Genomic DNA, 21305 nt, shown 5'->3' with positions numbered 1-21305 from the left:
CAGGCTTCAGCCTTTAGTTTTAACTGGCTGACTCTTCCTCCGACAGTTCATAATAAAATAGCATTTTCTATGTAAATATAAACCAGTACTTGTCCCGGTATATTGCATGATAGAACCCAAATCCATTCTAAGTGAAATCTTTTATGTATGACTAAAGCCCTTAATGTAGTCACGATGCTGTTTATAATGGCTTTCTGCCCTTGTGAATTTCAGCACGACTCCTACTGGATGTGTTTCTGCGGGTTGCACACTGGGAAGTCCCAGCTGCATTTCCTTAGTACCGCAAGGCAAAGGGAGGCAGTTGGCGAGGACTCAGCATGAAGCAGTGGGAAGTTTCACTTTGCTTTTTAACATGGTAGCCAGATCTAAGCTTGTCTTGGATGCTCTGGCATGAAGGCAGGCCCCACCCCCCTATGGTAATGTCCTATGTCTCTGTTACTAACCTATGAGGTGACAACTTGATCTCTTTGAGTGCAAACAGGCCCTTTGGACGATGATTTTCATGGGAATTAAAGTGGACAGAGGAAAGGAGACAGAATCAAGACAAAGGGAGGCCCTACTTACGAAGGTGGCTTAGAAAAGAACAAGATAGAAAGAGCAGGGCCAAGGCAGAGGAACAGAGTCCAGAGAGTAGAGAGGGAGGAGAGGTGCAGTCAAGGGCATGGGGGGTGAGGACACAGGGATGTCTGTAGGTATCGGCCAGATACCTACAGAGGGTGCTGGGGAGGAAGGGAGGGGAGAAGAGGGAAGAGGAAAGGAAGGGAGAGTGGAGAGGGGCTGCCTGGCATGCAGGAGGTGGGGGGAGACAGGGAAAGAGAAGGGAACGGAGGAGAAAGAACGTTAGGGAGGACGGAACAGAAACAATGGCTGTGAAACAATGGCGAGGAACCCCCGTAGAGGGTTCTAAGCTCAGAGGCAGAGACAGGCTGTGGGCACCACCGGGCAGCTGAGGCGCTCAGGCTCCAGGGAGGGGAAACCTGAGCTGTGAGAGAGACCATCAGAGGACCAGGGGAGCCATCACTCGTGCCCCGCTTGTTCCATTCGGGAATTACTTCTTGCCGATGAACTCCTAAAGATCCTCCAGACTACTAGGCCCACCTGTGTGCTCTCGAGCAGGTATAAACAGCAAGGTGCTCAGTGGCACTTCTGGGCTACGGAGGGATTATTGAGGTGAAGTTGCACTACATCTGGGTTTTGCCTTCAGTGATGGTTTGAAAGCCTAACCTTCCTCCTGCCTCCACTAACATGTCACTCCAGACTCCACCGGGCGTGTAAACGCAAAGGGATTGAGGAAGAGAAGGCTGTTGAAGGGGATCCTTGCCTTTATTACTAGAACAGATGAACACAGGGGAGGGGAAGGGAGGGGAAGGGAAGGGAAGGGAAGGGAAGGGAAGGGAAGGGAAGGGAAGGGAAGGGAAGGGAAGGGAAAATAAGATAAATACAGACAGCGAGGCAAACCATAGCGCCTCTCAACTACAGAGAACAAACTGAGGGTTGCTGGAGGGGAGGGAATGGACTAGACGGGGGATGGGCATTCAGGAGGGCACTTGTTGGGATGAGCCCTGGATGTTATATGGAAAGGACAAATCACTGGGCGCTACTCCAGAAACCAAACTACACTGTAGGTTAGCTAACTTGAATTTAAAGAAGTTTGAAAAAAAAAAAAAAAGGTAAGAATTGCAGAAGATTTAACCAGTGGCATAAAACAAAATGGGGTGACCAAGAAAAAGTAAAGTGGCTTCTACCTTTAATCATTCAAAACAGAAAGGCCTCTGCCGCAGCAGAACTCCCTCCTTTTCGAAAGTCTATCTGGCCCTGTTCCACCCCCAGCCCCACTCAAAAGGCAGAAGTGGCTTGTGGGAATCTTTCCCTCCCTCCGGCCTAATCCTGATGTGACAGCATTTCGGTGTCTAGAGGTTATCGCCTTAGCCATTTGAACTTTTAGAGCATTGCGGTGCTGTTTACTCTTTCTCAGCGCAGGTCTAAAAATCTTGACGAGTGCAGAGCTGTAGGCTCAGTCCGGCTGTATTGCCAGCTGAATGCCAGCCTTCAAGGGGAGATCAGAGGAGGGAGAATGGTAAGAGGGGTGGGCGTCTTACTGGGCACTGTGAGTTTGCAGCACGCTTAGGGCCCAGAGCCTACGGTCTCAGTCACAGAATTCTCATGTGCAGGACCATCCATCAGCCAAGCAGATGAGCTGGGCTTGCTCCCTGATGGGCTACACAGAGAATCTGTAGGGCTGGTGTGAGGGAGAGAGGCAGGGTCAGAAGGGGCAGGCTCCGAACACTGAGACACGGCAGGGCAGGTCCCAGCCGGGGGCCAGTCAGGGAAAATACTATCTTCCTTTCTCCCCAGCACAACAGGGAACAAGAGAAGGGGGACAGGTCAGGAGACTTGACATTTAGACTCAACGGGCTTGCACTTCTCTGGGCTACAAGGATTAAGGTGTTGGGGGTGGAAAGGAAGGAACAGCACTGGTGTCTCATCTTGGGCACTTCACATTCAAGACGTCGGGGTCACCTGGGCCAGCTGGAGAAGTCCAGCCTCTCTCCTCCCCCCTTCCCTCATGCTCTCCATCAAGGCTGCAGAGCCACCCCTTAGGGGGCCCTCAACGGGGCCCACGCTCCTTTCCCATTGGACTCACCATCGCACTTGAGTCCTTGCCTCGCCAGGCCCCACAGCAGGGTCCCACAGTGCTCACAGAAGGTCGGGCTTTTGTAATTGTAGACTTTGAATCTATGTGGCATGTCAATTTTGAATCTCTCCTTGTGGAACTGAAAAAAGGAAGAACGTGTGACCAAACGCGTGTCCCCGCTTTTCAACTTTGGGTGTCTTGGCAGGCACTCGAGTCCAACAGAGCGCTGAAAACACTGGAACAATGTGCACTTCAGGGCATAAGTGTTACTTGTCAACCCTTCTGGCCATGGCCAAAGAAGGCAGGCAGCCATTAGCTCTTCCAGGCAAGGGCCAAGTGCGTAATATGCAGACGTCGGGTAACCTGGAGTAAGCTGAACGTGTGGGGCGTTCCCACAGAGAGGCTCACAGCTTCAGGAAGAGGGGCCTGGGGTAACTTATCTAAATGGGATCTAAGTAAACGTTGCACTGCCCTTCCTATTTTCGTACAAATACTTCCTTTTCTTTTTCAACCCAGAGCGAGTATGCTAACCTTTGGAAGATGTTTACGTAATACTTCCTCTAGGGGAAACACTGCTATGGGCTTAACAGTATAAAAGCCTATGTGTGAAGCATGTCACAGCTCTTGCATGTGGATGGAGGGGGTGACAGGCAGGGAAAGGGGCCTGCCAGGTGCTGGGGACAAGTATGCCGCACATATTACCTCTCACACACGTGATATTGCAAATACCCCCTTGGAAGTCGCCTCTATTAGAATCCTCACTTGATACATGGGGAGGTTAAGCACAGAGAGGGCAAGACTCTTGTCTAGGTCGCACACGAGCGAGTGGGCTAGGACGTCTACAAGTCGAAAGTCAGAATCAGCCTATACCCTTTCACCGTTACCCTTTCTCCAACAAAATGAACCTGATGATTTAGGGGATGGGGAGAGGGGAGATGAGAGAGGGATGCTGGTGGTAGATATACAGCAGGATTTTTTTGTTTTGTTTTGTTTTTAGTTTTCTGGAGTTGAAATGATCTCCGTTAGCCAGCCATATCACATGAACAGCATCAGCAGCCACAGCATCAGGAGGTTTGATTCCTGGTAAGAATACCGATATTCTTTGTGTAAGAAAGAAAGTTTTACCTAAGACTTATCATCTCTCCAGAAGTTCTTAATTAGACAATTCCCTTGGGGATGTGCACAGCAAAGACGACCTATTCATTCACGGTGATGTATCTAATATTACCACCGAGGATGTTAGCCACCATCGGGTCATTAGAATGGCTGTTTGAAATTATTTAAAAGTTGCCTAGAACCTCTTCTACTCATTTTCAACCAAGAAAAAATAATTTTCAGATCTCAGTTTGTATAAACATTCCCATGTAAATATGAACAATTAATGACAAGGTCCAGGCTGGGAGTCTTCTCCCTCAAATCTAAACCCCAAGCTCAAATAGTTCAAGATATGTCTGGGAAAGACTATAGATTTGTACTTTCCAGTATGATATTCATTTAGCCATGTGGGCCAAGTGAGCACCTGCAAGGCGGTAAAACGATACACTATCAGTATAAAATACACACTGCATTTTGAAGATTTTGTAAGAGAAAAAGAACGTAAACTATCTCATTAATTTTCATGTGAGGATACCTGAAAATTTAAAATTATACTCGTGGCTCTCATTCTATTTCCAGTGGACATTAGCCATTGAGGTTAAGAGACATTCTTATAATTTGTGATTTTTCCAGGAAAGCTGAAGGCATCAGGTAGAGCAGAAAGGCAGGTTGCGAGGTGGTGATTTGGTTTAAACAAACAAAACACTGGTCTGGCAGAGAAAGACAAATACTGTATCATCTCACTTATATGTGGAATCAAAACCAAAACCAAAAACAACCCCCCCCCCCCCAAAACTCATAGAAAGAGATCAGACTTGTGGTTCTCAGAGGCAGGGGGTTGGGGGGCAGGGGTAAGTGGAGGAAGGTGGTCAAAAGGTACAAACTTCCATTTATAAGATAGATAAATCCTGGGGATGGAACCTACAGCATGGTGACCACAACCAACATGGCTGGGTGATGTACAAGGAAGAGAGTAGATCCTAAGAGTTTTCATCACAAGGAGAAATCCTGTTTTCTATTTTTATTCTATCTATTTATTATTATTATTTTTTAAGATGAAATTTATTGTCAAATTGGTTTCCATACAACACCCAGTGCTCATCCCAGCAGGTGCCCTCCTCAATGCCCGTCACCCACCCTCCCCTCCCTCCCACTCCCCATCAATCCTCAGTTTATTCTCAGTTTTTAAGAGTCTCTTATGGTTTGCCTCCTTCCCTCTCTGTAACTTTTTTCCCCCCTCCCCCACGGTCTTCTGTTAAGTTTCTCAGGATCCATATAAGAGTGAAAACATATGGTATCTGTCTTTCTCTGTAGGACTTATTTCACTTAGCATAACACTCTCCAGTTCCATCCACGTTGCTACAAAAGGCCAGATTTCATTCTTTCTCATTGCCGAGTAGTATTCCATTGTATGTATAAACCACAACTTCTTTATCCATTCGTCAGTTGATGGACATTTAGGCTCTTTCCATAATTTGGCTATTGTTGAAAGTGCTGCTATAAACATTGGGGTACCAGTACCCCTATACATCAGCACTCCTGTAGGTATCCCTTGGGTAAATTCCTAGCAGTGCTATTGCTGGGTCATAGGGTAGATCTATTTTTAATTTTTTGAGGAACCTCCACACTGTTTTCCAGAATGGTGATGGATGTTAGCTGAACCCTTCGTGGTAATGATTTCATAGTATATGTAAATCAAACCATCATGCTGTATGCCTTAAACTTATACAATGATGTATGTCAATTACTTCTCAATAAAACTGGGGCAGGGGGAACCCCCAACACCACTGCTCTGGGAGATTGAGACCTGAAATTCAGTCCCAGCCTGGCTACTTATATTATAGATGGTTGACTATGGAGGAACTACTTTAACCTCTTTAGGCCTTAGGAGAGTCACCTGTAATAGGAGACTGTCCCCTTTCCAACTCTAAATTTTAGGAGATACTCTGCTCTGCAAAAATTCAATCAGTTTGCCTTCTCTGTGCCTGCCCCATGGCTGGAGAAAATCCCACACCTGGCAGGCTGGCCCTTCAAACTCAGGTGGACTTTTCACTGTCCTTGGTACTCCTACTGCCGTTCTCTAACCACCTTGCTTTCCCAAGAAAATTCTCTCACAGATCCTTTCTCCTCAAAGCCACTTGCTGCTTTCTCTTCTTCCTTCCCCCATCTCCAGACTGCACTGAAGTAGTAAGCTGTCTAAGGGAAGCTCTCTCACCTTCCTGCCCCCAAATCTACAACCCACTGTCATCTGCAGCCATCTTCTCCTCCCTTTCTGCTACAATTGATGAACCATCGGTCTGTCCATCACAGACTCATCTCCACATGTGCTTTGGACATCTTCCCCTCTTGCCAAGGGTGGACTTCTTCCCTCCTGACTGCTCTGGTTTTCCCTCTCTCTAGCTTCATCCATCTCTCATCTTTCTCCAGCTATGGGAGTACTGCCATCCTTTGGGTCACACCTCTTTCCAGCTACTGTTCTACTTCAATGAGCTTCAGGTTAGTCTTCTTGATAGTATTAGCACATAAATTGTGCCCATGTCATCAACTTCCAGGAACCTTCAGTGCTGGTCAATGAAGCGGACACTCTACAATTCTTTGAAATGTCTTGGATCAAGGACCCCAGATATCTCCATGTGGTCCTTATTTTAGTGGCAATGACCACAATTGACCCCTTTGCTTTCTGGTTTCTGTAACCTCATTTACTGTTAATATATGGAGAGCCTTTTCTGAACTCTTATTCTCAGTCATTATCCCAAGCTCCTTCTCTTCTACCTAATGCAGTTTTAGATTCCTTTGGGGAATTTATATATTCGGTCTATGGGCTCATATAAATTCCAAGTGCATATAAAATTGTCCACTGATATCTCTACTTGGATGTCTACAGGCATCTCAGGTTGGACTTATTAAAAAATGAAATAGTAATTTCTCCTCTAGTCTTAAATTGTTATGGTTCTGCCTCTACCCCACTGCTCAAGACAAAAACCTGGGCATCATCTTTATTTCCCTCTCTTTTATTTTTCACATCCAATCCACTGGCAAATCCAGTCATTTCTAACATGGCAATCACCTGAAAATCTGCTCACTTTGCTCCGCCTCCATTGTTACCATACTGGTAACACCAACCGTCCCCCTTAGGGGAACTTCTGTAGTCACCTCTGGTTTTTTATGTTCACACCTCAACCCACCATTTCCCTACAGCAGTCACCAAGTGGGCTTCCCACTATAGGTCAAATAAAATCCAACCACTTCATTGGGGTCTAAAAACCTCCATCCAATCTAGGTCCTGCCAAGTTCCCCAAATTCGTGTTCTATTTGTTCTCTTGCCCTTGCTGTTTCAGCCTCATGGTCTCATTTCAGGTCCTAGAACATGCGGACTCTTTCCCCCTTGGGGCCTTTTCTGTCTGGAGGCTCTCAGCTTAAATGCTCCCTCCCTGGGAGATTCCCTGACCTTTGGTTTAAGTAGGTCACTCAGTTATTTTCCACCATCACACCCTGTTGGCTATTTTCTTAGCACTTAATATAAATGGAAACAATACATTGTTGTTAATTACGTAGTTCCCTAATTTTATGGTAAGGTCCATAAAGGCAGGACCGGGTCTGTTTTGGCTCTGCTGTGCATTGTCTATAGTAGAGTATCTTTCATGTATTAGATACACACTAAATACCTGTTGAATGAAGAAGGAAATACAGGAAAAGGAAGTGTGCCTGACTTTCCGGGTCTGCTTCCCTTTCCTAGGGGGTAACTTGTTTCCACGCCATATGCCTCAAAGTTCGTTATGAAAGAAACACTTGCCTCTCCACATAAGAATTACATTTCTGTTACATCTCATACAAACCGTGTAAATGCTTACAGGCATTTTATAATTGTTTTCCTCTATTCTTTAACTGTCCCTTCTAGCTCTAGATGCCACGAGAGTCGTTCTCATATAATTGCCCCAAACTGTGTTTTCTGGCCACTTTCTATCATGCTTTTCCGGAAAAGGTAGAGTCATCTATATTCTTATTAGTCTTTTCTTATTCATCCTCTAGTTTTGGATCTCAGTAACAATCATTATTGAAGAGGAAAGGGTTTTAGGGAGATTGACGTTCATTGATATGCGTAAGGATTCAAGCTCAGGCAGTGCTAAAAATTAGTGGGTTGTAAAATTTAATGTCAGGATAAAGAGTTCTCATATTTCAGACAAAAAAGAGGAACTTAAACACATACCATGGTTTCTCTGCTATTGATAGCTGATCCTGTGCACTTAGCTATAACTTTATCGATACACTTCTTGTGGATTGCCGCATTACACTCTGGAAAGAAATGATTGTCGCTTAAGATTTTCAGAAGTGAAGGAACAATTAAATACAAAGAATGACAGTAATACAACAGAAACCCTTCTTACTTACGTCGACACTGGTAGCCTTGTTTGTTCAGACCCCTGCAATAAAGCAGATGTTTGATTTATTTGGATGTTCGAGTCAACAGCATCACAAACCTTAAAAGGTAAGCAAGATCTCATAGCTTCCTACTATCACAGCATTTACTGATCAGCAGCCCTGGTCTATCACTGGCCAAGAGTGTTAATATATTTGTTTGTTTGGTTTTTTTTTTTTTTTTAACGTTTATTTATTTTTGAGACAGAGAGAGACACAGCATGAATGGGGGAGGGGCAGAGAGAGAGGGGAACACAGAATCGGAAGCAGGCTCCAGGCTCTGAGCCATCAGCCCAGAGCCCGACGCGGGGCTCGAACCCGCGGACCGAGAGATCGTGACCTGAGCCGAAGTCGGACGCCCAACCGACTGAGCCACCCAGGTGCCCCTGTTTGTTTTTTAAGCTGCTTTGTTAAAAGTCTGATAGTTAAATAAACGAGGAGCTTTTGTTTTCCCCCTCACTTGTGAATTTTCCAAACCAACACGTAGAGATGAAAATGACTGACTGAAAATGCATCACAGGCACCTAGCAGCAAATTTCTATGTCCTACACGTAAAGTCATTGTCTCTCTAAGCTCAGTACAGATGGATAAAGACACCTGTACGATGGTTTATTTTTTCTGAGTGTCTGATAATATTTGCAATTACTAAATTCTTAAGCTTAAGACCCATTCCCGTGTAACACTATTAGAAAGGAAGGTGATTCTAGTCATTCAGTGAAAACGGTGGAAATACACCAAAACACTATTTGACCTTTGGTTACCCTAGCTAGGCTGAGGTTGTGTGTTGATGAATGCTCAAAGAAAAGAACACCCCCACCAAGAGGTGAGGAGGCTAAAACCTGAGACAAGAGTCATTTCAGGTCTCTGCTGTCCCATCGCCTTTGCTATGTGCCTACTGAGGCTTGAACTGATCTCTGTCTGAAGACTGCTAAGACGCCCGAGAGCCCTGTAAACATCTAAACCTATTAGCTCCAATGCAGAAGTGTTTCCTTTTGCACACATTAGTACCAGCACAGTTGGGCTATCAAGGTGGTAGAACTTTCGACTGTAAAACTGTGCCAGCAGTAAAGAAGTCTCCCTCTTCTGTCCTTCCCTCTTACCCCCAGTAGCCCCCATTTAATCAGAAGCTAAAGTTCTTGGAAATTATTCCTGCTAGAGCTGGCTTCCTTGCTCTATAGGGGTCACATTATGAAAATACTGTATAGAATCACACTTTCAGCTTCATCCATCCAGGTGAGGCCAGTGAAAAGGCTCATGTAGTATTTATGCCAGCACATCCCACTGAGGTAGAGCCTGCCAGCCCTGGCAGGTTAGGAGGATGGGACAAAATGCGTAACGGGAAGCTTGGAGTAAAATGCCAAGTTACCATACCAGACAAACTCATGGCAGACAGAGCAAAATGTGGGTTGTGGGAAAAAGGTGGCGGTAAACTCATGGCACTTGACGTGGTGGACTTTGGCCTGTTTGATGGCTCCTCGGCGGTGATGCAAAGCAAAGAAGCCTTCAGACTCGAATTCACTCATATCCTTTGTGTCTGCAGGAACAGGAAGGACAGAGAACAAAGTGAAGTTCTGCGATACGGCTGTCACAACTGGGTGGGGAGGATGGGGAGATGGGGAAGGGGTAGAGACGGACAAGGAATTAGGCAAGCATCGACACCAGTAAAATTCCAAGTACTTATTAAGGTTGGTATAGCACTAAGCTTCTTTCTTCAATTATATGATACAGAATTATCACAGGGTATATTACTATAGGGTTGAAACAATGAGGTTGCATTACTGGCTCAATCCTTCACTCCTCTCTGACTGAGCTGAGCTATCCTCTTTCCATTTTTAAAACCAGAGGTCAGAACTTTCAAGGTATTTATCAACCTCTCCTATTCGCTGTCAATGATGAGTCAGCCAGAAAAAGCAGGAAGTGGCAAATACTTTTCTGCCTGTAATTCTAGAGAATACTGTGGTTACTGACAGCAACTTAGAAATAGCACTTTTTTTTAAATCTCCCAGAATGCTTTACATCTGGTTGTTTATGGGCAGGGTCCAATAGACTGAGAGGAGGTAGCTAGACTTGTGTGTGAGGGCAAAACCACTTTCGAAAGTTGTTTATGCTCTGGTTCCTGACGTCTATAGTAATCAGGTGCACCAGCTACAGACTATGCTGGTCAGTGTAGACAAAGCCAGAAATTAATAGATCACTGCAATCATTTGTTAATGTCTAGGTAATCCTGGATGTAACCTAGTCATTTATATCAAATCATCACATTAATTTCTTCAGTTCACCCTGGGTTCTGGCTATTGGTGAAGGTACTATGGTAGTCACTGTCTATAGTGCCCTATGCCCTGATGACATCTTCCCAAAAGGCTAGAATACTAGTGATTTCCTGGCTGAAGCCCAGACTCAAAGAAAACACACAATAGCAAGGCAGTCATGGCTCAACAGTGTGATGAAAACCCCAGCATGCAAGAAAGAATAAAATAGTAAATAAGAAAGGATTAAAAAAGATAATCATCATTATTGAAATAAGGATAATGAATTTAATGATTATAAGTTCTAAAATTATAATTTTAGGGGTGCCTGGGTGGCTCAGTCAGTTAAACATAGGACTTCAGCTCAGGTCATGATCTAACAGCTTGTGAGTTCAAACCCCACGTCAGACTCTGTGCAGAGCCTGGAGTCTGCTTTGGATTCTGTGTCTCCCTCTCTCTCTTGCACTCTCTCTTTCAAAAAATGAGTAAACATTTAAAAAAATTAAAAAAAATTAAAATTATAATTTTAAATACCTTGGAAGATTCTTAGATTATTTATTCTATTTCTTGTGTTTATACAAGCATAAAACATGGAAGTTTAGCAAGAGTAAGAGGCTCATATTTCACAAATAGAAAGAATTGACAATATTTAAACCAGATTACTTCCATTCTGGCTAAGTAGTGGCAGGGTCTGACAACACGTTTGATAGAAATGTCCCTGCATGATACCTTATTTTCCACATCCCTAATAGTGGCCAGGCGAGAAACCTATTGGTAGATAATGAGCAGGGGGCATATGGATGGAGACCTCTCCCCTAGGAATCCACTCAAGTCCTAGGCTACATTTTATGACTAAAGTCTTCTCTACGGTGGTCCACAGGTCTGTTTTATGGCAACTCCAAATTCCCAGATGAAGAGCATTCCCCATAACTCTCTAAAAAGCTCCACAGATGAGACATAATACTTTGCCTAATACTTTAAGGTTAGGTCATGTAAGTTTTTTTATTTGGAACTGAGCTATAAATAATTGGGTTTGGCGAATGAGGGGTTGAATTCAGGGTCACTGAGGCAACTGCCATTTTCCACAAGTTCTGATGTAAGCAGATCTATTTACAACTTGTGACTGGCGGAGTAGGTGGTTTGTCAGTAAGATTTGACTCATTTCTATTTTGGTCCAGATGAAATGCAATAAAGTATAAAATTACTTTTGAATTCAGGCAATGGAAGTGAGTTATTCTGGGAACCCTACTGTATTACTGTAAAAAATTATATGTACACACACACACACACACACACACACACACACACAGTCTGAGCGTCAAACTAGAATACTGTAAATTTTTTTTAAAGGTCAGAAAGTACTAGAAATAAGTTGACTCCCTTGGTCCTTTCTCTGATTTTCTTTATCCTCTAACCATTTTGGTCATTACAAGAGAGCAACTGTGTAAAAGCTCAGAATTTCTTGAATTCTTCTGGCATTTATGTTTTTTTTTCCTGAAGTAAGTTGTTCCTCTGTTTAAGTTTATTTATTTTTGAGAGTGAGAGAGAACATGAGCAGGGGAGGGGCAGAGAGAGGAGAGAGAGAATCCCAAGCAGCACTCTGCACTCTGCACTAGCAGTGTGGAGCCTGACACAGGGCTTGATCCCATGGACCATGAGATCATGACCTGAGCCAAAATCAAGAGCGAGATGGTAACTGACAGAGCCCCAATGAATGAGGATTTTAAAAGAGAATGGAGTGATTTGTGTGTGGAGAGCAGTGAACAACTCGTTTCCCTGTAGAGTAGAAAACGATTGATGCTTCCATTAAAGAGGGTGTGGGAGGCATGCCATTATCTTTTTATTTAAAAAAAAAATTTTTTTAATGTTTATTCATTTTTGAAAGACAGAGAGAGACGGAGCACAAGCAGGAGTGGGGCAGAGAGAGAGGGGGACACAGAATCTGAAGCAGGCTCCAGGCTCTGAGCTGTCAGCACAGAGCCCGACGCGGGGCTTGAACTCACAAGCCGTGGATGAAGCCGGACGCTCAACCGACTGAGCCATCCAGGCGCCCCGAAACGACGTTATCTTAAACTTTATCCAAGACTGAATTCTGTGTCCTCCCCCAATTGCTTTCTCTTCCCATATCCCCCACTCCTACCACTCCTATTATCATTTTCCTACTCTACTTATTTTAATAAATACGGTCAATGTTTTCCCCTTCATTCAACTCTCATTTTTAAAGAAGTATAAAGCACTTCAACCATGCGCTTATAATGGGCATACCCTTTCATCTAAACTGCCGTGAAATCTTATTTTCTTTTGGGCTCTTTATTTCATTCCTATAACGATGCCCCTAGACCAGATTCTCATCACCTCTCCACTGAAAAAATGAAATTGTGTACGCTCTCTCCCTATCCAGTCTATCTCCTTTTACAGATCTGTCCCACATTCTGACACAAGCAATTTCCCCCAAATACTTTCAACATAACATGGCCTGCTTGTTATGGGACTGTGACTCCTTGTTGGTGACTTTCCTAGGTCTGCACACTCCTCTTGCCTGATTCAAGTCCTCCAAGATCTATCTTGGATTCTTCATTCTGATTTTAGCAAGGGCCCTCTGATCTGTCCAGACTGGTCTTCCCACAGTTCTGCAATGCATTAATATTTGTGCTTAAACCTGCATGTTCTCCTTCTAGAAAACAATCCCTCTTCTTTGCAAATTCAACTCTGCCTATCTTTCAATGTCCACTCCTATGGAATTTTCTGGAATGAAGGCAACCCATACTGACCTCTTGCTTAATCAGTATTTATGTGGCCTAGGACTAAATTCTTCTCTAATTGTTCAGTCTCTACCACCTCTTTGATCTAGGCTTAAGCTCTTGAGTATGAGAACTCATGTCTTGGTTTTTTGAATCCTTCCGAAAACTATTTTTTTTTATATATAGTAATAAACATTCTTACAATGGAATGAAATTGTATACTTCCGGTCATCAATAAGGAATTTCCTAGTTGGGTTATTCCTTAATAGTGTTTGCTAAAAATCGAGCTTTGGGATATATAAAAATTTAGAAATGGAGTCTCAGTGTGGGTCTAGGTATAAAAAATTTTAAATATGACAAAATTTTACTCTTAATAAAAAACCCTTCCTGGACTTGAGTAATCACAATCTGTGAAATATCATTGTTTTCACCTTATCTGAATATTCTCTCTCATTCTTTTTTTAAATCTTTAAAAAAATTTTTTAATGTTTATTTATTGAGAGAGAAAGAGAGAGACAGAACATGAGCAGGGGAGGGGCAGAGAGAGAGGGAGACACAGAATCCGAAGCAGGCTCTAGGCTCTGAGCTGTTAACACAGAGCCCGATGTGGGGTTCGAACTCACAAACTGTGAGATCATGACCTGAGCTGAAGTCAGATGTTTAACCGACCGAGCCACCCAGGTGCCCCATATTCTCTCTCATTCTAACAGAAAATTGAAGTTCTATAGCCATAGGATGAGTTACCATGAACCGTTTCTCAAAGCAGCAGTCTTTAAATCATTTACCCCAAATACTTGGCATTCTCATAGAAGACTTCTTTCAGTTTACATTAGATCATGTATTGAAATAATGGGAAGAACACACTTCCTCTACCTGAGGGAACTGAACACCACTGGAATTATCATTTGGGCCAGCACTTTCGCTTTTTAGGCAGGCCTGGTTATTCAGCTTCCTACAACCACTCTGTATCATTTGGCCAACTCATAAATAGTCCAATGCCAAGTATTATGTTTCTAGAGCCTCTACAAGATAAAAGAAGAAAAGTTCAGATTGTATTGCTGCCTCTTTAGGAATTCACTTCTTTACCAAAAAAAAAAAAAAAAAAAAAAAAAAGGATTATGGAAAATTTTGAATCCATACCAAAGTTGAGCAAATACCGTAATCAATTTCCCAGTACTGATCATCCAGCTTCAATAATTACAAGTCCATGACCACCACTCTTTTTCAATATACCCTATCTACTATCCATACCTGCATACCAACGGGTTGTGTTGAAGCAAATTCCTGGTATGATATTATCTATAAGTATTTTGGTATGTATGTTAAAGATGACTACCTGTTTTAAGAAATAAAACCAGGGGCGCCTGGGTGGCTCAGTCGGTTAAGCGTCCGACTTCAGTTCAGGTCACGATCTCACGGTCCGTGAGTTCGAGCCCCGCGTCGGGCTCTGTGCTGACCGCTCAGAGCCTGGAGCCTGTTTCAATTCTGTGTCTCCCTCTCTCTGACCCTCCCCCGTTCATGCTCTGTCTCTCTCTGTGTCAAAAATAAACGTTAAAAAAAAAAAATTAAAAAAAAAAAGAAATAAAACCATAATACCATCTTCGCACCTGAAAAATGTATAACAATGTCTCAATACCACCAAATGTCTGGTGAGGGTTCAAGTTTCCCCGATTATCTCATCATATATATTTTTTAATGCATTTGCTTGAATCTGGAGCCAGAGACATTGTATATGTTAAGCCCAGACCCAGAAAGCACCATAAATCTACACTAAAACTTGTTTCTTGGTAGTAATTCAGGAAAAAACAAAATCAATTTGTAATCCGTAAGTACACAGATCCACCCTGAGGTTTAGGGTTTTATGAGTAGCAGCATTTGATTTATTTACACAGACCTTTGGTGACAGTACAAATGCAACAGAAGGAAGAGACAGGCTGTCACAGGCACCAAGCATGAAGGCTCGGAAATGTAAACTCTCTGATCCACGTCTGTGTGTCATGTGGGAATGAAACTCTTTAGCTTTCCTTCCTGTTCCTAAAAGGATTTGAGGTGATGAACTTGAAGCATTATTATTTTGCTACTAGCATTATGGAAGATACTTATGAGTGTCCCATTTATTTTGTATTTTACTGAGATTGTGATTGCCTAGTTTATCTATCTATCTATCGATCTATCTATCTATAAATGTTTGTTTACTTATTTTGAAGGGAGAGCCAGAGAGAGGGGGAGAGAGAGAATCCAAAGCAGGATTCTCATGAGCCCCAATGCCAGGCTCAATCCCACGAACCGTGAGATCATGACCTGATCAAAAATCAAGAGTCAGATGCTTAACTGAGCCAGCCAGGTATCCCTGATTTATTAATTTATACACAATGTATATACACATAGTGACACATAAACAGAGCCTTTTATATTTACGTTACATTCCCAAACTGAAATAAAGACAGACTATAAAAGCACTGAGCACTGAGTTCACACCTTTTGGAAACTAACGTTATATGTGCTTTACAATTCTATGTGTATCTGGCCCAGATAGCATATTTTCAACTAATATTTGAGCACCACTGAAAACTTTTAAGAAAACTCACTGTGTTTCCTTTTTCTCCCAATTCTCTTCTGTATTATTGCAAAAGTCAAATAAATTGCACGCGAGGAAAAGGCCCACGCCCTCCGCACCCCCAAAGGAGAAGACAAAATATCACTTGCCACTCATTTCCAGAAAGTATCTTGCATTCATTAGCATTCGGCCCTCAGGTTTTAGCTCTAACTGATGGAGAGAGAGAGAAAAAAAAGAAATATCAGTCAGAATGTGAAATAATCAGGAATTTAATGACATAGTAACTGGCGAGTGTAGTGATGGCCAGAGATTTCCAATGTAGAGCCCGAGCACCGCCTCCTTCTTTCGTTTTACTCATATAGGTTATCATCAGAGTAGCACAGCCTCCGTGGACACAGCCTTTCTCTCATTAAAACACCCCAGAAACTCATTAATTTTGCTTGGAGATCCAAATTTCCAATAGGAAGCAACACAATTCTCAGTTTCTATTTGATTTTCTTGCCCTGTGCTGCTTCCTATCTGTACACTTGCCGTAGGGCAGATTCAGATCGCCACCATGACAAAAGAATCAGAGACACCAGGGCCAGCTAATTGGGGGAGCAGTAGGTCTTTTGGAAGGAAAGATGGATCCTGCCTTGAGGGTGCCTACTCAGTGTCCCTAGGTTAACCAGGGCATTAGGTGGAAACAGTGTTTTCCTTTCGGCAGGAGCGACTGTTTCCCTGGGAAAGTGCTGGATAATCTACCAAGGGAAACTTCAACTAGATGAGTCTAAGAATGGATAAAGATGCATATTTTAATATCGTCATGTAGAAGAGACCAGAACAGAGTGACATTAAAGGGATGATGCAGGATACCATGTGATGTGACGTGGGGGAAAATGACAAATCCAAGAAAACTTGAGTACTATTGCTCACATCTGAAGCCACTGCACTAGGTCGTTAGTATACGGAAAAGACTCAGAAGGTGAGCTGAAGGTCAATATTGGTCATTGCATCCATGGGTTAACCAGAATCACTGAGAAATAGTAAGAAATGTGTGGCTGAACCCAGGACTGAGTTGAACCGTGGTTAAATAACTTACTGGCTGTGTGACCTCGTGCGTGTCACTAAGCCTTTCAAGATCTCTGCAAAGCTGACACAATAATGAGAGTTACGTCACAGCATCATAACTATTTGAATTTTACGAGAACACAAGCATCTACTGCTTGGTCAACTATAAATCTTCACGCAAGCTTAAAACAGATCAGTGAGAACAGAAGCGCTTTTAACATCAAGTATATACACCTTGTCCTCCGGTTTGTGGTATAAATAATAAAGATGCTGGCAAAAAGGCACCAGGAAGAGCAAGAAATAAGGGGCTCGTTCCCAAGTGAAGTGGGGACAGTTGGTCCCAGGTGACCACCAAGTTTTGGGACTTAGTGATGACGGAGGAAGTTGAACCAGTTGGCTGCTGGAAAACCAGTGTCCATAGGAAGTCCTGTTTGCACCATGCCTTTGAGAGCGAACCACACAAACAGCTGAAACCTTGGGAAAGCAGAAGGTAAGTCTGAGTGCGGTGTGGAGAAACTGGATGGAGTCTGGGGAGGCGAAGGGGCAACTTTCAGACAATAGGTATTTTTTAAGTAGAGACATTTTTAAGGAAGTGGATTTCAACAGAGCGAGGGGAAAATCTAAGCCCAAAGCACCCTGTTGGCCCTTAAACACTATGAGTGAAAGCAAACTAAGAAATGACCTTGAAAAAAAGAGCTGGACAATGTAAAAAGGTTGCTAGATAAATGAGGATCTGAGGGCCACCAAGTGCTTGTGTCTAAATAACCTTAGAATGCAAAAGAAGTGAAAAGTCTGACAAGAATAAAACCAGAAACAGCCAAGGCAAGAAGGCAAATGCAACTTTAAGATCTAGATATAATAGAAAAGCGAACTGCTCATCAGCGAAGTCTAAATAAATAATTTAAAAATTAGTTGTCCTTTCGTTACCTGAAAAGGAAATCACATAGCTTGCCATTTAAAAAAATTGGGGATTTGGTGACTTTAAAAAATGAGGCAGGGGGTGCCTAGGTGGCTCAGTCGGTCGAGCGTCCGACTTTGGCTCAGGTCATGATCTCGCAGTCCGTGAGTTCGAGCCCCACGTCAGGCTCTGTGCTGACAGCTCGGAGCCTGGAGCCTGCTTCAGATTCTGTGCCTCCCTCCCTCTCTGCCCCAACCCACTCGCATTCTGTCTCTGTCTCTCTCAAAAATAAATAAACATTAAAAAAAAATTTTTTTAAATGAGGCAGAAGGCAGAAAATAAATGGGAATGAGCAGAATATGGAGGGAGACTTGGTCGAATGAATGTCTTCTCCCAGCCGAGCTAAATACTGCCCTGCCTTAAGCTACAGACAGTCTCAGGGTCTCACATTCTCTGGTTTGTGTAAATCCTTTCATGCCAACTCACACATCTGTGACGTCATTAGATTATTTTGCCTCTTCTTACCTGCCTCCACAGTCCCTCAAGAGGAGATCGGTTTCCATGATCCTTTCTCCAAGTGGACACGGAATTCCTCCAATAGATATTGCTGGACTACCTTTTCTAAACATTATGTAAGCATGGGAACTTAAAAAAAATCTTGGTATAGGGGTGCCTGGGTGGCTCAGTCGGTTAAGCGTCCGACTTCGGCTCAGGTCATGATCTCACGGTTCGTGGGTTCGAGCCCCGCGTCGGGCTCTGTGCTGACAGCTCAGAGCCTGGAGCCTGTTTCAGATTCTGTGTCTCCTTCTCTCTGTGACCCTCCCCCGTTCATGCTCTGTCTCTCTCTGTCTCAAAAATAAATAAACATTAAAAAAAAAATTTAAAATTAAAAAAAAAAAAAATCTTGGTATATGTCTATCTTCAAAGATTAGTGTCACCAGCAAAGATGTGTATGAATATATATTCTTTTAAAAAGTACTGATTTTTTTTGAGGTCAAATGTAGAACACTGACACAAAAATCTAGTTGGTAGGTTTCTAGCATTCCCATTTTGAAACCAGTGACTTCAAAACCTTCTGGGTGGAGTTCTTAAAAATCTGAGCTACAGGAAATAAGAAGCAGAAAGATAAGATTCTCTCCTTTTGCATAAATAATAAAGCATTTGAAAACATTTTCTGGGATTCAGGTAATTTAAAATCAGTATTTACCGGTGGGTTTTTTTTTTTTCATCATTTTGTAGACCCAAGAAATTTTCATTGGAATTTTTTTATGCATCCATATTTTACTCTTTTCTTTAACATTTCTAAGCATTTGCTACCCAAGCAGTTATAACCTAAGGTTTCCAAAACTTGTGGTAACATGGATTGTTTATGATGTACTTTTTACTGCAGAGTGAGCCTTACAAGTGAATAGGAATTTTTTTGGGGGGGGGGCTAAAAAAATTGATAGGGATAGGCAAAGCATGGAGAGGGCAGACCAAATATCACATGGGTCTTTGCTGTTCCTCTCATCTATCTGTATGTTTCTCTAATCTTCGAAGATATCAAGAGATCACACAGATACGATACCTCCATAAATAGGGAGCAGTTAGGTTCCCAAGTTAAGGGGGATCTGTGATATTTCCGAGCTTACTTTTGCACTTGTAAATCAATAAGTGTTCTTCACAGCCTAAGAGACCTTCTTCACCTTAACATAGGAATCAAGATAGAGTGTGTTGATAAGTTTTATAGTCCACAACGAATAGTCACTGTCGTTAGCAGAGAATCTGTTTTCTCAAGGCTAGCGTGTCATAAATTCAGGATGACACCGGAACTACGCTCTTGTCTTTGGTGAACGTGGTGCTGACCACTGAATGGTGTGACCTTTCAAAGAAGCCTGCAGCCTGGATACTTACCCATATCTCCGCCTTGCCGTTGTTCTTCCTGCATCGCTCAGCCAGAGAGGAGAGCTCGACAGTAGTTTCGGATATTAGGTCCACATTCTTGCCCTTCACAATGATCTGCATGACTCTTCCCTTGTTGATGTGGGCATCAAAAGTGCTGTCCCAGGGTGGGTACATAGTTGGCTTTTTCTGGATATACATCTGCCCATTCTCTGGGAACAGAAAGATACGTTCTCGTTACTCCTTTAGCCAACTCTGGGAAATAATTCCACTTGACGTTGGCACCCATTCTCTCTGTTCTCTAGGATCTATAATTCCCGTTGGAAGGTCAAAAACAACACATACAACACTAGAGACAGGATGAGACAGTCCCAAGGTCTACATGCAAGGTAATGTATTGAAAGTTTAAAGTCAATCTAGTAATTTAGGCAACAAAAATTGGATCATGTCTTGGACCAGCAGTGTTCTTTCTCTATTTCAACAGTTAGTTTCTTCACTTTGAGGGTGAACACCTGAGCAGATAAAAAGACATCAGGGCCTCGGCTTGTTGTATTTGGGAGGGTACAGTGACCTAGGTCCCATTCTCTACATGTTATATACTTTTATGCCTTTGGGGGTCTTCCTTTGTTAATCTGCAAAGGGTGGACACACTAATTAATTTCACTGTCATCTGGTAAAAAAAAAAAACAAACAACAGCTGCTGTGTGTTTATCTGAAAGACTCTGTGGCAAAATTTAAGGTTTATGGTGCTTCTTTAAAAAGATATTTAGAAGTTTTCTATTTGACATACATGCACTATGAGGTAAAACTTTTGTTCTTTTCCATTCTTTATTTTTTGGGGGGGAAGAGAAAGAGCATGGTGGGAGGGGCGGAGAGAGAAGGAGAAAGAGAGAATCCCAGGCAGGCTCCACACTGTCAGTGCGGAGCCCGATGCAGGGCTCGAACCCACAAACCGTGAGATCATGACCTGAGTCGAAATCAAGAGTTGGACGCCTAACCAAATTGGCCACCCAGGTGCCCCAAGATAAAACCTCCAAAACATAAGGAGCCATTATTTGCTTCTCTAACTCTCAAGAAAGGATACATTTTACATGTATCATGCACCCTAAGCAAAAACTAACAGGTGACTCAGAGAGGCGGTGGTCTTAATCCATGGGGTCAGGGAAGCAGGCTATAGACCTACAGGTGAGGAAAGGCAGGCAGCCAGGAGACCCGGATGTGGTTGCTGAGAACTGTGGTCAGGGCAATAAAGAGTCAATAAAACCTTCCCAGAACCACCAAGGTGACTGGGAAAGAGTTTGCTGGTGGAATTAAGTAGTGTTGGTATAGCTTTCATCCCCACTGGATTTTCTACAGTATTTATACTTTAATCATTTCAAAAGCAGCAAACTGCAGCCGTATCTGAACCTCGGTTTCTTGTGATAATAAGCACAATACGTGGCAGATTTAAATGCAGTCATGTTGGTAAAGCAAAAGGTAAAAATCCATCTAAGCACGGAAACAAAGCAGTTCTGACTCCCGATAGCCCCTTCTCTCTCACGCACAATGCCAAAGCGGGACACACGCCTAGCATTTGCTAAATGATTTGGGAAGTATATAAGCACTTGAATAAGTGGAAACTTCTAATTCTAGATAAACCTGGCTATGAAAGGGATAAACTCTGACAATGGTGAGGGTGGAAGAGGAAGGGGAAGATTTTTATGGCTTGCTTAAAAAAAATTTAACCGGAGATGGGACTTTTGAAAAATGCCAATGGCAATTCTATAACGACCGGAGTAACATGTTG

At 42.9% G+C, this 21305-nt stretch overlaps 1 protein-coding gene and 1 long non-coding RNA gene across 4 annotated transcripts in view; one reads left to right on the top strand and one right to left on the bottom strand.

Moving 5' to 3' along the window:
• PRKCQ (protein kinase C theta) overlaps positions 1-21305 on the bottom strand; it is a 186074-nt gene that overhangs the window by 108819 nt on the left and 55950 nt on the right. For 2 of the 3 annotated variants that reach the window (XM_019460850.2, XM_053895998.1), the window contains 6 exons: positions 19532-19731; positions 15840-15900; positions 9518-9680; positions 8120-8151; positions 7938-8023; positions 2645-2774 (listed from right to left, as the gene is read on the bottom strand). In XM_019460850.2, the coding sequence (XP_019316395.1) occupies positions 2645-2774; positions 7938-8023; positions 8120-8151; positions 9518-9680; positions 15840-15900; positions 19532-19731 (672 nt within the window). Of the gene's footprint in view, positions 1-2644; positions 2775-7937; positions 8024-8119; positions 8152-9517; positions 9681-15839; positions 15901-19531; positions 19732-21305 lie in introns of those variants that run through there. The other variant, XM_019460852.2, reaches the window with a different exon arrangement.
• Positions 921-19910, top strand: LOC109273759 (uncharacterized). The gene is made up of 3 exons (XR_002083240.2): positions 921-1116; positions 3633-3718; positions 19825-19910. It is a non-coding gene; the product is annotated as an uncharacterized LOC109273759 (long non-coding RNA).

Source organism: Panthera pardus, unplaced genomic scaffold, assembly GCF_024362965.1.
Source record: "Panthera pardus isolate Hobbes unplaced genomic scaffold, ASM2436296v1 HiC_scaffold_6, whole genome shotgun sequence".
In the NCBI taxonomy this organism is placed as follows: Eukaryota; Metazoa; Chordata; class Mammalia; order Carnivora; family Felidae; genus Panthera; species Panthera pardus.
Note: the sequence above shows the minus strand (reverse complement) of the source record. Positions and strands in the feature narration are given on the sequence as shown.